Below are 15619 nucleotides of genomic sequence, written 5' to 3'. Positions count from 1 at the left end.
TAACACAAGCTTTTTGAGAAGTGCAACTATTGTGTTATGGCAAAACTACCTGTACCATGATATTTTTAATTGAGAATAATTGGGCCTTGAATTAACCCTTTATTTGGAAGACTGCACATTTTGTTGCACTTTTGCAGTACTACATTGGAGTTTCAAGTTTTTTATATACTTCTATATTGGTTGGAATTTGAACCATGATCTTTCGAATCGAAGACAAGATTATTATCCATTGAACCCCAACAGACACAGAGTAATTATGTCTAATATCATTTGAACATCTAGTAGCATCACCTCCAAGAGTAATGATATAAACCACCAGTTTACAGTATCTGCACCCACTACCTTGGCTGAGTTTCTGTGTGTGGGGCTTTTGCACCCATCCATGCTTTCCTGTTCATTGCCTGCAATATGGCTTCCAGTGAAGTTTTTGGAAATCGTACGCCCTGCCCTCTTTGCTAAAACTTTCTATGGTATCTTCAGAGTCAGTATGGATTCCAGAATGATTGTCAACACCCAATGCAGCCACAGTGCATTTTCCTTTTAATGGCTTTAAATTGGGCAAATATATATAATATATATTCCTTTATTTGTCCCACACTGGGGAAATTTACAGTCTAACAGCAGCAAAGTGGATAACAAGAGATCATTCATTATAAATAAAAGTAAAGACAAGGATAAATTGTCATCAATTTACTGTGTATTCCTTAACTGTTACTGTTGACTCGTCTGCTGGGAACAGTGCTGGTTGTGCAGTCTCACAGCAGCGGGAAGGAAGGACCTCCTATATCTCTCCTTCACACACTTGGGGTGAGGGAGTCAGTCACTGAAGGAGCTGCTCAGTTTAGTGACAGTGTCCTGCATGGGGTGGGAGTCGTTCTCCAGCAGTGATGTTAACTTTGCCATCATCCTCCTCTCCCCCACCGCCTGTACTGAGTCGAGGGGGCAACCCATGACAGAGCTGGTCTTCAAAAACGGCTTGTCAAGTGCCCCCTGCACTCCAAAGGACCTGAGTCTCCTCAGCAAATAAAGTCTGCTCTGGCCCTTTTTGTATAACGCATTGATGTTTTCGGTCCAGTCAAGTTTATTGTTGAGGTAAACACCCAGGTACTTATAAGAGTCCACCCTCCCGATGTCCATTCCCTGGATGTTCACCGGTGTCAGGGGGACTTGGCTGCACCTGCAGAAATCCACCACCATCTCCCTGGTTTTCCCCGCGTTGATCCGGAGGCAGTTCCGCTGGCACCAGTCCACAAACTCCTACACTATTTCTCTGTATGCCCTGTCATCGTCACCTGTGATGAGGCCGGCGATGGCAGAGTCGTCAGAGAACTTCTGAGGAGTGAGAACATCAGAGAAATCAAGAGGTACTAGTCAGATGGTAGTTCATGCGAGGCTCACAGCCATTCATGAGTAGAACTAACATTAACGCGATGTTTATTCAAGCAGATTTACAATTATCAAGAGATTGTCATTCTGCCAGTACTGGAATTGACAATTGGGGTGTATCACAATCCCTATTCTCATTTGCAGTAGTTATACAATTTGGCCCTGCATAAATGGCTCCAGGTTTAGGTGTATGGATCTATTCATAGAAGTCCTAGTCTTGCTGACAGATTCTTAGCATCTTAGAGTCATACAGTGCGAAACAGGCCTCTTGGCCTAATTCCCCCATGCTGAACAAATGCCCCGTTGAAGCTAGTCTAATTTTCCTGTGTTTGGTCCATATCCCTCCGAATCTTTCCTATCCATATACCTATCCAAATGTCTTTTAAATCTTGTTACTGTACCTAGCTTAACTATTTCCTTTGGTAGCTTGTTCCATATAACCACCCTCTGTGTGAAAAAATAATTCTTATTGGCATACTCACCATTGCACTCTGATGATAATTTTGCTCCTAGATTTGGTGTCAATAGCATATCAGTGAATGCGACAGGAACCCACTTGATGTCATCTGCTCCATATTAAAGGGACTGTCCAAATTTGGAGAAGGGAGTTGGGAAGAAAAGACAGACCATTGGAATGAATTGTGATGATCAAATTCAAAGATGCCTCTCTTCATTGTATGAAGGGCTATTGAGAAATACTCGTCCATGGTAATGCAGCCATCAACTAGCAGCGGCTACACCAGGAAATCAGCACAGTGATGTGAATGTAGGAGGTACTTGGCTGTGAATATAGATATGATTAGTAAGTTTACAGATGACAGCAGGAGATAGATCAAATGGAGAGATGGGCAGAGTGTTGGCAAATGGAATCTAATACTGATGAGTGTGAGACAAAATGTTTTGGGAAGTAAAATAAGGATAATTCTATATAGAAAATGATCAGATGCTAGGAAATGTTGTTGAATAGGGGTATCTTGGGGCTCAAGTGCACATTTCACTATAACTGGCAACACAAGTAAATAGATTTGTGAAGAAGGCATGTGGCATGCTTGCCTTCTTAGGATAGGGCATAGAATATAAAGTGTGGGATGTTACGTTGCAACATGACAAAATACTGGCCAGGCAGCACTTGGAGTATTATGTGCACTCCTGATCATCATGCTACAGGGGGAAGAAGGTTGGATAGATTGTGCTTGTTTTCCCTAGAGTGAAGGAGCTGGAGGTTGGATGCTCCAGCATGCTGTTCGTCAGCTATATTTCTGACTATCACATCGAAGTTCAAGTTATGGAAGTCATGAACAGCCAGCTGGTATTTCCTCTTGCAACCAACTGTGAACCATCATAACCTTAAGCCTATTGTGCTCCCGACGCATTCTATCATCAGTTTCCAAAGCCCAGGAAAGTTCCAATTTTGTTGAAATAATCCTCTTTGTAAATAATTGCTCTTTGTGAACAATTACTAATAAGTTGCATAAACGAAATATTCCAGGTGGTGGAATCACAAAAAACAAAATAACTGCAGATACTGGAATTCTGAAATGGAAACAAAATGCTAGATGCACTCTGCAGGTCAGGAAGCATTTGTGTAGAGACATGGAGTTAACACTTGCTTCAAATCTGTGTGTTGCAGGCCCTTGCTTCAAATCTGTGTGTTGCAGGCCACATTTCCTTTCATCTGGGAATTGTACACAAGCACCCTCGCCTGGTCAAATTGTATGCATTATTTAGCCAAATCGAACCGGTTTTCTGACGTTTTTTGTTTTGTGGCCAGATTTAAACCCAAACCTAAATTCAATTCCTCTTAAATGCTAAAATGTGATGCAGTCAGTTAAATTGCCTCTTTTTAAGCAAATGTTTTAAGCATTAAATTAAAAAGTTTATATCATGAAAATTCTTTGGTAAAGAGACATTAAAGTAAAATCTGGAAGCAAATTGGGCATTGAATAACCTTCCACAAAGGTTGTCTGGCCTGTGTCACACTGTGGTGAATTCTACCACTGTAAACAATGAATGGGAGCTGAAGAACAAGTGGCAGAGATTCCACATTGGGGTTTCGCAGGTGGAGATTAATGTACTTAAAAGATGATTTCTGGTCCTAATGGAGTAACCTTCAGAAGTTCAGTTCATCCCTCAAGTCACAGCAGGTCTGGAGGAAAACTGCACCAATCAAGGACATTCGGTGTCGCATATCCTTGGATGATGTGGCTTGCTTTTCTTGCCTTGCTAGGTTTGCTATGATTAGCAATCTTTTTTTTCCTACAGCATTTGGCAATTGTGTGTCAAATTTTAGAAATGGCACTGATTATCCTGACAACCTCCTTCCATTTCTATACTGCCTCTTGAAGCTTAACTGCCTGTATTTTTGCTTTCGCCATGTCCTTCTGATGGAGCATGTGTCTCAGTTCATGCAGCAAGTTCCTCAGTTCCTTAGATCTATCTATCTAAGCCTGACTGACAACATAGGCAGGCAGTTTCCTGGTTTACAGCTGAGGTAACTTGATGTCTGCATGCTGAAGGCACTTAAAACTTGCAGCAGCTTGTTACTTTCCACAGCCAAATAGATGAATAGTTAATGAGAAGTATTTTCAGTAACTCAGTTAATCTACAATACTTTAATAAGCTAAATCCTGGAGAAAATACTGCGAGAACACTGGCAGTTCAGGTTAACTGATGGTGTTCAATCGTACAATTGGTAATCTCCAAACCTTTCTATCTATTCCACAATGGTAAGTAACTCCTGTCGGCATCAATTGTCTTCATTCACTCTGGGGTGTGTTCAATAATACCCCAGCACAGCAATTTAATTTATTCAATTGTGATCATTCCTCTGCATGTAGTGCTATATGAAATAATAGAGTACTTTATACTAAATGGTGCTTTGGGTTTGATAATAAACTTTGACTCCTAGTACAGGGAATCAAATGCAGTTGAGCAGTGTTCTCTTTACTGCTGTGACCATTACTTCAGTTCGCATTGGCTCCCAGCACAAAACTGGAAATCCCCCTTTCACAAACTATCAGAATTGTTGTGGATCTAGCTCTGGACTAATATAAATAGATGCTCTTCAATATCAACACTCACACTTAACTAACAAGATAAATAAAAACTGAAAGCAACTGGCCTGGACGGAGACCCTGGTAGCGTCCTTAGGAACTGCATGGATCAACTAGCAGGATTGTTTACGGACATCTTTAATTTCTTCCTACTCCGTTCTGAGATACCTACCTGCTTCAAGAAGAGCATTATCATCCCAATGCCCAAGAAAAGCAAGATATCATGCCTTAAAGATTATTGTCTAGTAGACTTGACATCCATCATCATGAAATACTTTGAGAAGTTGGTTGTAGAACGCATTAAATCCAGTCTACCAAACAACCTTAATCCACTGCAGTTCACCTACCCCCACAACATGTCCATGGCTGATGCCATCTTTCTGGCCATGCACTCCTCCCTGGAACACCTGGATAAGAGAGGCACCTATGTCAGACTTCTATTCATAGACTATAGCTCTGCTTTCAATACCATTATCCCATCCAAGCTCATCTCCAAACTCGTGCAACATTGAGTGAACAATCACCTCTGTAACTAGATCTTCGACTTCCTAACCAATAGACCACAATTTTTGGATTGGTGACAAATCATCCTCTGTGATAATCCTCAACACTGGTGCTCTGTTCTTAGCCCTCTTCTTAACTCCTTATACGCCCACAACTGTAGCTAAATACAAACCCAACTCAATTTACAAATTCGCGGACAACACGACCGCAGTGGGTTGGATATCAAATAATGACGAGATGGAGTACAGGAAGGAGATTGAGAAAACTTGATATATGGAAACATAGAAAATAGGTACATGAGTTGGCCATTCGGCCCTTTGAACCAGCACCACCATTCAATATGATCATGGCTGATCATCCAAAATCAGTACCGTTCCTGCTTTTTTTCCATATCCCTTGGTTCCATTAGCCCCAAGAGCTAAATCTAACTCTCTCTTGAAAACATCCAGTGAATTGCCTTCTGTGGAAGAGACTTCCACAAATTCACAACTCTCTGGGTGAAAAGGTTTTTCCTCATCTCGGTCCTAAATGGCCTCCCCCTTATTCTTAAACTGTAACCCCTGGTTCTGGACTCCCCCAATATCTGGAACATTTTGTCTGCATCTCGCCTTCCAATCCCAGTCGATTCATTCTTTCATCATATGTCAGTCCCGCCATCCCAGGAATTAACCTGGTGAACCTACGCTGCACTCCCTCAATAGTAAGAATGTCCTTCCTCAAATTAGGAGACTAAAACTGCACACAATACTCCAGGTGTGGTCTCACCAGGGCCCTGTACAACTGCAGTAGGATCTCCTTGCTCCTATACTCAAATCCTCTCGCTATGCAGGCCAATTGGCCATTTCTTCACCGCCTGCTGTACCTGCATGCTTGCTTTCAGTGACTGATGTACAATGACACCAAGGTCTCGTTGCACCTCCCCTTTTCCTAATCTGACACCATTCATATAATAATCTGCCGCCTTGTTCTTGCCATCAAAGTGGATAACCTCACATTTATCCACATTATACTGCATCTGCCATGCATCTGTCCACTCACCCAACCTATCCAAGTCACTTTGCAGCCTCATAGCATCCTCCTCGCAGTTCACACTGCCACCCAGCTTTTAGTCATCCGCAAACTTGAAGATGTTACATTTAATTCCCTCGTCTAAATCGTTAATTGTATAGTACTCACTTGGTGAGTAACCTGGTGTCAAGACAACAACCTTTCCCTCAATGACAACAAGATAAAAGAGATAGTGATCGACTGTACGGAATGAAGTACAGTCCCTGGTAATACCCTGGTTTACATTGAGGCATTGAAGTAGAGATGGATGAAAGCTTCACATTCTAGGTGTAAGTATTACCAGCAACTTGTCCTGGAAAAGCCACATCGAAACAAAAGCCAAGAAAACACACCAAAGCCTCTATTTCCTTAGAAAGCTTAAGATGTTCAGCATGACCCCAACAACTCTCACCGACATCTACAGATGTGCCATAGAAGACATTTTATTGGGATGCATCACAGCATAGTTTAGGAACAACTCCATCCAAGATTGCAAGGAATTGCAAAAAATTGTGGATGCAATCCAGACCCTCACGCAAATCAACCACCCTCCTATTGACTCCATCTACACTTCATGCTGCCTTGGCAAACCCACCAGCATAATCAAGGATGAGTGTCACCCCGGACACTCCTTCTTCTCCCCTCTCTCGCCTAATGCAAGAGATACAGAAGTGTGAAAATGCATACCTCCAGATTCAGCAATGATTCTTTTCCCAGCTATTAGCAGGCAACTGAACCATCCTTTCACCAACTAAAGAACAGACCAGGCCTACCATTTACCTCATTGGAGACCCTCAGTCTATTTTTATAGGACTTCACTGGACTTTATCTTGCTCTAAACATTATTTCCTTCATCCTGTACCTGTACACTGTGGACAGCTTGATTGTAATTATGTACAGTCTTTCCACTGACTGGATAGCATGCAACAAAAAAGCTTTTCACTGTACCTCAGTAGATGTGACAATATACTAAACTAAACTATAATGATCATAAAATTTGAGATTCATTTGACTGTGGAGAATTAATTTACTGTAGTTATTTGAGCAATGTGATATTTGAGCCATAATTATTTTCCTTTGTTCTACAGGAAGTTGGAAGCATCATTGGAAAGGTTAGTGCAGTTATTTTTAATTCTCTATCTTTCAGTTTTCAACACGAAGAAGGTTGCAGTCACTATATGAAATTTATTTTTCCCTTTGTAGAAAGGAGAGACGGTGAAAAAGATGAGGGAGGAGGTAGGTTGAAGCTTGTATTTCTTCAACAAAAATTTTGTTTTATTGTGATACTTGGGGAATTACCTATTTTAATTTGTAGAGTTGTGCAAGAATCAACATTTCAGAGGGATCCTGTCCAGAGCGCATTGTAACAATAACAGGCCCAACAGATGCCATTTTTAAGGCCTTTTCGATGATAGCAAACAAATTTGAAGAGGTGAGTAAGCATGCATTTTTAATTTTTAAAGACATTTAATTTGTATAATTTTTAAAAAGCAATATACTCATTTTTCAGGATCTGGGCACTGGCAAGGATAGCAATTATTGAATACTTAGGATACATAGGACAATGAGTTACCTGCTTTGTCTCCTGCATTCCTTGTGAAGGTGCTCCAACACTCCTGCTGGGGTGTGTTTAAGGATTTAGAGCCCATGATCATGAAGGAAATGCGATGTATTTCCAAGTCAAGATAGTGTGCAACTTGGATTTATTGACTTTATTGATAATAGAAATAAATTGGAAAGAAATAAATGTTTTTACTTTGTAGATCAATTCACTACTTGCGTTGGTAATGAAATACATAGACATTATGTATATTCCCCAACCGGAAACCATGGATAAACTATGACCTCCACTCGCAGGTGAAGTCCAAGTCTGCAGCAGTCAAACGATCCTGAGCGGTACAAGAAATCTATCTATGACCTTCAGGGTCTTGGGCAGGCCTGTACTAATGGTTACTGAGGTAAACAAAAGATTGCTTTCCTGAGAGTGAATCTGCAGAAAGCAACTGGTCCAGATGGAATCCAAACCACTCCTCGGGTCCTCTGCGGATCAGCTGGCAGAGGTATTCACAGACATCTTTAACTTCTCAGTGCTCCATTCTGAGGTCTCCACCTGCTTCAAAAGAACTACTATCATCCTGGTTCTGAAGAAAGGTAGTGCCTTAATGATACCGCCCAGTGACGGTACCTCGAGAGACTGGTGATGGCACACATTAACTTCAGCCTTCCAGACAGCTTTGATCCACTCCAGTTTGCTTACCGTCTCAACAGGTCCACATCAGATGCTATATCCGTGCTCCTAAACTCATCTCTGGAACAGCATGGATCCTATGTTAGATTCCCAATTATCGTCTATAGCTGTGCCTTCAACACCATAATCCCATCCAAACTCATTTCCAAACTCCAGGACCTAGGAATCAGCTCTCCCCTCTGCCACTGGATCCTTGACTTTACAACTCACATACCTCAACCAATGAGGAAAGGTGACAACACCTCCTCCACAATAACTCTCAAAACCGGTGTCCTGCAAGGATACATTCTCAGTCCCCTACCATACTCTCTTTATACTCACGACTGTATGGCCAAATTTGACTCTAATTTTCTCTACAAGTTTGCAGGTAACACCACTGTGGTGAGCCGAATTGTGAATAATGACGAGATAGAGTACAGGAAGGGTATAAAGAACTTTAGGACATGGTAGACACAAAATGCTGGAGTGACTCAGCGGGACAGGCAGCATCTCTGGAGAGAAGGAATGGATGACATTTTGGGTCGAGACCCTTCTTTACACTGATCAGTCTGAAGAACTGACATATTCTGATGAATTTAGGCATATTTATTGTGAATTGCTGAAAACCTACTCCCTTTTGAGTTGTGAGAAAAAAAATATTCCATTGAATATTTACAAAAAAGTCAGTTTCATTAATATATACAACTAATGTTAGGAAGTACACCAAAGGGTCTTGGTAATATCCACAGTTATCATATTAACAAAAATGTTAACAAAATAACCTATAATGATAACAATGATATTCAAAAGAGGTTCTACACAATAACATTTTAGAATCAACCAACTTTTATTTCAGTGAGAGTTAAAAGCTGGTTGACAAAGACTGTTTTTACCTTCGTGAACATGAATTATTTTGACAGGTTTCTTTTCGGGAAGCTCTTTCTTAATCCAGGGCCCTACCCTGGAATGAGTCAAATGCATTACACTTGTTGAAGTCTGGATTGCCCCAGGTAATTGAACTTTATTGAAGTCATTGGATCCCTGCTGACTACAAATTCTGGTCCTTTGACTCTTTGCCATGTGTATGAATTCTGTGAGTATTCAATTTCTATGGAATACAGAATGAACTGCATGTCTCCTATCATTCCTGGCAGCTATATTTGGTATAATCCCAGATATTCTGAGAAGAGGATTAAAGATTTAAATGGAGTGATAAATCCTACACTAATTCTTACTGACATTTATAATCACAGGACATAAATGCTTCAATGACAAACAGTACAGTGACAAGCAAACCACCTGTGACGTTACGCCTGGTTGTTCCAGCAAGCCAATGTGGCTCTCTCATAGGGAAAGGAGGTTCAAAAATCAAAGAAATACGTGAGGTAATGCATTAGAACATTTAAATCAAGTAATGTTAATATATTCCTTTTCCCAATGCAGGGTTAAGATAACATCACAACAATTACACACTCTTATTCAATAAATGTCTGTCCTGGAAAGGAATATATTTAATTGTTATATATTTAGAAGTGTTTCAAGCAAATAATACTTTAACAAATTTTTCATATTGAGAGTTTTGAATATCAGATCACTGCGAATTAATGTTTAAGCAATACTTATGTACTTTATAATCTGTAGATTGAAGTTGCCATTTAGCTCCATAATTGTATTCGTAGAGGGTATATAAATGCATTAATTCACCTCTGTTTATAGACCACAGGCGCCCAGGTGCAGGTAGCAGGTGATATGCTTCCAAACTCCACAGAACGGGCAGTTACTATTTCTGGCGCACCAGATGCCATCATTCAATGTGTAAAACAGATCTGTGTGGTGATGCTAGAGGTATGACATTTGGAGAAATGCAAGACCTTATATACGTTTCAAATTGGTATTCACTAACTTGAATAATGATAACTGTAGAACTATTTGGTAATAAGAGTTAATTCCTATCAGATCATGTAACTAAGTCAGAAAATGGATTTGTTCAATCAAAATGAATTTGTTATTGTTAATCATGCGAGTTAATTTTTACTCATTAGTAACATTGAATTTCACGTTGGAATTAATGCTTTCAACTGTTTTATGAAAATCGTTGCAAAAGCGAGAAAAACACTTTTCTATTTAGTAAAGGAATGTATGTAAAATATTGCTTCTATTGCTTTATGTTCCTTGTCTTTAGTCCCCACCCAAGGGCGCCACAATTCCCTATCGCCCAAAGCCTGCCTCTGCACCCGTCATTTTTGCAGGTGGCCAGGTAAGAGCAGACAACATTTTGGCTTCTGCAGGAAACCACAGCATCTTGGCCCACCATCACCCAGCACCTGTTAGTTTGCAATTTTTTTCTGTCTTCTTTCTGTCTTAATTAATAATTTAGAAATGGGGTGTGCCTGCATCTTATTTGTGCAGGGGGAGACTAATAACTTAATTTCTGCTAATAATTCTAATCATTTTCATTTTACTCTTAATGTTGTAGCAACTTTAATATGTTTGTGTGATCTAACAAAGTAATTAAGCTGACTTTAATGTTAGAATGAATTTATAAATTATTTTTATGACTTTCTATTATTGGCCATAACATTATTAGCAATATTAGTCTTCCCCTACCACAAAAATGGCTGTTATATTGCAGAATGAAATGCCAAATGCCATATTACTTAGTTTTTGTATTTTCAATGTAGCGATTTTCCAAATAGCTTTTCTTCAAATTTGGGGAATTTATTACCTGAAATATTTGAAATGATTCATTAACTGTCAACCATTTCAATGCTTTAAACATGTGCCATAGTTTCTATGTAAGGAACAGCATCGCTAGCAATGGATATTACTTATTTTGACTCTATACTAAAACACTGTACAAGTTCTCTCATTGCTAATTTTAGCAGATATCAGAGATATCTGCTTGAGATGCCCCAGAATTGAAAGCTACTTCATTAAAGGCAGTCTCTTGGGATTGAGGATGAATTGCTTCCACTCTTGTTTTATGGGTTTCTATTGCTTATTCGGGCTTGGGTGTTCTCAGTGCTTGACCTTGAGATTTGCAATACCCTTCTGAATCTCCCTTTCCACTTTGAACGGTCATGGGCCAGTTTCAAGGCATCAGTGGGAATGTTGCACCTCAGAGAAACTTATGATTGAATTATTTTTCTCTCTCTGCCTAATAATCTCTTCCCATGATAGAGTTCAGATGAATACATGTTTTTTAAGCAGTCTGTTGCTTGGTGTTGGGATGGCATGAGTTGCCCAACATAGCTGATTGAGAGTGACCAGCATCTTAATGTTGGGAAAGGGTGCTTTTATATTGATTTTCTTAGTGGTCCAGTAAATTTAGAGAACTTTCTGGAGGCAGTTCTACACGGCAATTCTGCATCGATACCCCCATTATAATTCTTAATCATTTATGTTGTAGTTTTTGGAAGCAGAAAGTGCAAAGAGAAGATTGATGTGCATATATGCGATGCTGGACTGAATTCTCACCTCAAAGGACTAGCATATTTAATTACTTACAGCAATTCTTATTCAGTGCTTAATATTTGTGACATTTGATAGTATTTGTTTCATTTTAAACCTGGCTATTTTTTTTTCATTAGTTTTTTACCTTTTGTGGCGTATGATTTTTTAATGTTGTACATAGATAAATTTAACTGCACATTTTCAACCTCTTGTTTTAGGCATACGCAGTTCAGGGACAGTTTGCAATTCCTCATCCAGACGTGAGTCTTGGGCGCTAAAATCATTGCCCTCTTACATATTTGTTCTGGGCGGCAATTACTTTCTGTCATTAATAAGTGGATGACAGTTTGCTATAGTCCTTGTAGAATGATAATACATATTGAGTGTTAATTATTTGAAGTTTAATTAATTATATACAAGTTTTTAAGAAAGTACGTTGGCCTAGATACAAATCATTGACTCTGCATGATAATATCTCAAGTTTAGTTAATCATTTAAATGTAAATAGTATTTAAGCATTAACAATAGTTAATGAATATATAACAGCAGAAATGTCATTAGACAAGTTTATTTTTTAATAAAGTGATTGTTTTCAAATTATGCATTTTATTTAATGAATTCTGCTTTTGTTAATTAAATATGGTTTCTGTATTCTGATATAATTCCATTTGATTGGTTAGCTCTAATTTCCCATCCTGCCCTGCAGTTGACCAAGCTTCACCAGTTGGCTATGCAGCATACCCCTTTTACTCCCCTTGGGCAGACTACCCCTGGTTTCCCTGGTACGTACCCTTGACTCCCTGGGGATGTCCTTTCTCAAAGAACCTTTATCTCCCATGGTCATTATATCACTTAATTAAATGTGGTCGATGACCAAGTTTCCTGTTGTCACGTATAACTGTGACTAATTTTATAATTATCCTTGTAATAAGTTTATACCATTAATAGTTATCCATTGCTGTCTTGTACCCATGTTAACAGATTTCCTGTGTAAAAAAATGTTGTAGCATTGTTTAAATGTAACATTTCTGTTATTAATTCCAATGTAGTAAATTACGTCCTGTTCAATGTGTTCTCTAAATTTCATTTTGTCCTAGTATTAAACATTTATGTAATAAGAAAACTTTGGTATTCTCATTAACATACATCTGTTGCATGTTACATGAAAATGTTGTATATGATATAGACAAAAATGACCAAAGCCTGCTAAACAGTTTTTTGTTTTTGTTATTATGTTTCCTTTTATTGTGGTGACTGATTTTTGTTTTCTTCCAGAAAGATAGTTTCCTTTCTAATCCTTAATACAAACTTACATGCTGTTCCTCTCATCACTCTTTACTCACTCCTAGATATTTACTTTTCATTGAATTGTGTTCTCAGATTTTCTTTTTATCCTCTTCATGTTGCATCTTGTCAGATATTTCAATTTCCCTTTCAAAGTGAAAAACCACCTCACCATTTTGCACCCATGTCTTGCTCTCTCTCCACATTCTCTGTACTTCTATTGCTTTTTCTCCTACATCGAGAGTTCTTTTTGTTTGTACTTTATCCATTATTCAATAATTTTGTGCTCTTATTTTTTTAATTCTGCACAGTTTGCTCTTTCTATACCCAATACTTATTCTGTGGCATTGCTTCTCTGTTATTGCTTTAAATCTTTTAAGACATTCTTGTTTTTGTGTGTCTGTAGAGAATGCGTATAATAGACTTCCCTTTTTGTCCTATCGGCAGGATTGGATGCTACAGGTCAGACCAGTTCCCATGAACTTACTATTCCAAATGATGTAAGTGTCCTCAAATTATCACCCCTGTTGTTCTTCATTTCCTTTCAAACATGTTATCTGTGGATGCAGTAAATTAAAAAAATTAAAATGATGAATAAGCAACTTATGATTGCAAATGTTCTTATCAGATTAACCCTAATATTACCTTGATATTAACCTTGATATTAACATCAATTTAATTGTAATTTAAATTCATGTTTTCCTTGATAAACTTTAGCTTTGTGGCAAATGCACAATTACATAAGTTGGATATGTACACACATGGTTGACTCTTGCTCAGCATTTGCAATCTGCATTTTAAATGGCCATAGGTCCTGGAACGCAGTACATGTAGTTTCAAGTTTGGAAGTGTTCAGGATTTACTGAATGGCATTATGCTGCAGAATCTTTGGGCGGCACGGTGGTGCAGTGGTAGAGTTGCTGCCTTACAGCGAATGCAGCACCGGAGACCCAGGTTCGATCCTGACGACGGGTGCTGTCTGTACAGAGTTTGTAGGTTCTCCCCGTGACCTGAGCGGGTTTTCTCCGAGATCTTCGGTTTCCTCCCATGTCGTACAGGGTTATGGGTAAATTGGCTTGGTAAATGTAACAATTGTCCCTAGTGGGTATAGGATAGTGTTAATGTGCGGGAATCGCTCGTCGGTGCGGACCCGGTGGGCCGAAAGGGCCAGTTCTGAGGTGCATTGCATTAAGGCGGCTTTTACGTTTTACATTAAATTTATCTTTACATTAAAAAAGTCTTTATTTCTAATTTCCATAAACATACCTACTTCTCTTTTAAACATCCAAATGTCGAAGCCTATCAATCAGATGTTTCAACTGTTGCCTGCAACAGGCAGCTTTAAAACAAACTTAAATTATTTCTTAAAAAAATTATTGAAAGTAGAAATGCTTGGATTTGTATATGTGTTTGATTATACACCCTTCCTAAACTCCCAAATTATTTACCCACTTGATACTGTTTTTTCAGTTTATTCTATTGGCATCTTTGAAACCAAACTATACTACATAAAAAAACAGGGAGAGAAAAGAAAGAGCCTGCACTGATAGTTTTGCTCTAAACCCTTGGTGGCTGATCCAAACCACATTATTTTTATACTATTCTTCATTTACATTTCTCTCCATTACCTCTACCCAGCATGCGCTGGGAGTTCATAGGTTGAGATAAGTTGTTTTTGCAGCTCTGTGGTCTAGTCTGCTCTGTGCTACATATGCCGTGTACAATTCTGTCTTTACCATGTACGTAAAATGATAAGTTCCTGCCCAGGAGTTTGTGTACTGTTCACTATGTGGTATCTAGGCATGAGTTCAAGTTCACTATGCTTCACTTTTAGCTCACAGCTGGTGGTTGAAGCTGGTATTATTCAGTTCCAACCAGTTTTCCAATGAGCCCTTTTGCTCAGTGTCATGAACGATGCCACAAACTTTCTTTACGAGAGGAAATGGCTCTTTTATTATCCTCAAATGATCAGTGAAATCTCAATGGAATAAGGTTCTCTAATAAAGAACTCTTAACCATCTATATGCTTCTTGGTCTAATATTCATGTTGTAATCTAGAGGCCAAAATGTTACTAATGGGAAAATCTAAGGAATATGTTTAATTTTCTAGTTTAATAGAATGCATTTTGAATTTTGTGTGTAGATTTTCAAAATTTAAAAAATCAATAATTAATATTACTTGGTAAATTACGGCTCTTCTGCACATCCCTTTAACAGATGATGATGTGTTTCTATTTTTCTTTCCTTTCATGACAGTTAATTGGATGCATTATTGGCAGACAAGGAACCAAAATAAATGAAATTAGACAGATGTCTGGAGCACAAATCAAAATTGCGAATGCCATAGAAGGTTCCACAGAGCGACAGATTACTATCACAGGATCCCCTGCCAACATTAGCCTGGCTCAATACCTTATAAATGCAAGGTAGGTTCCCTCTTTATCGTTCCCTGGAAGGACACAACACATGAGAAGTTGTGCCTTAATTATGTAGTCAAAGTGAGCTCACCAACCTCATGTATTGAAAATACTCAGTCATGATTGTCATTCCCTAAATAAAAGAAAAATCATAATCCTAGGGACTACATAAAATAGATTCAGATTTTTTCCCCTTTATGTCTCAATACTATTCATACTACTTCAAAATAATTAATTTTATTACTATG

At 38.7% G+C, this 15619-nt stretch overlaps 1 protein-coding gene across 12 annotated transcripts in view; it reads left to right on the top strand.

Annotated features, from left to right (window-relative positions):
- The window catches only part of LOC144604398 (poly(rC)-binding protein 3), a 148151-nt gene that overhangs the window by 90618 nt on the left and 41914 nt on the right, over positions 1-15619 (top strand). For 7 of the 12 annotated variants that reach the window (XM_078418831.1, XM_078418821.1, XM_078418799.1 and 4 more), the window contains 10 exons: positions 7079-7102; positions 7194-7226; positions 7306-7422; positions 9471-9602; positions 9934-10062; positions 10400-10543; positions 11889-11930; positions 12377-12452; positions 13402-13454; positions 15211-15380. In XM_078418831.1, coding sequence (XP_078274957.1) covers positions 7079-7102; positions 7194-7226; positions 7306-7422; positions 9471-9602; positions 9934-10062; positions 10400-10543; positions 11889-11930; positions 12377-12452; positions 13402-13454; positions 15211-15380 — 920 coding nt within the window. Of the gene's footprint in view, positions 1-7078; positions 7103-7193; positions 7227-7305; positions 7423-9470; positions 9603-9933; positions 10063-10399; positions 10544-11888; positions 11931-12350; positions 12453-13401; positions 13455-15210; positions 15385-15619 lie in introns of those variants that run through there. The other 5 variants (XM_078418779.1, XM_078418842.1, XR_013548723.1 and 2 more) reach the window with 5 other exon arrangements.

This window comes from Rhinoraja longicauda, chromosome 2, assembly GCF_053455715.1.
Source record: "Rhinoraja longicauda isolate Sanriku21f chromosome 2, sRhiLon1.1, whole genome shotgun sequence".
NCBI classification, from domain to species: Eukaryota; Metazoa; Chordata; class Chondrichthyes; order Rajiformes; family Arhynchobatidae; genus Rhinoraja; species Rhinoraja longicauda.
Note: the sequence above shows the minus strand (reverse complement) of the source record. Positions and strands in the feature narration are given on the sequence as shown.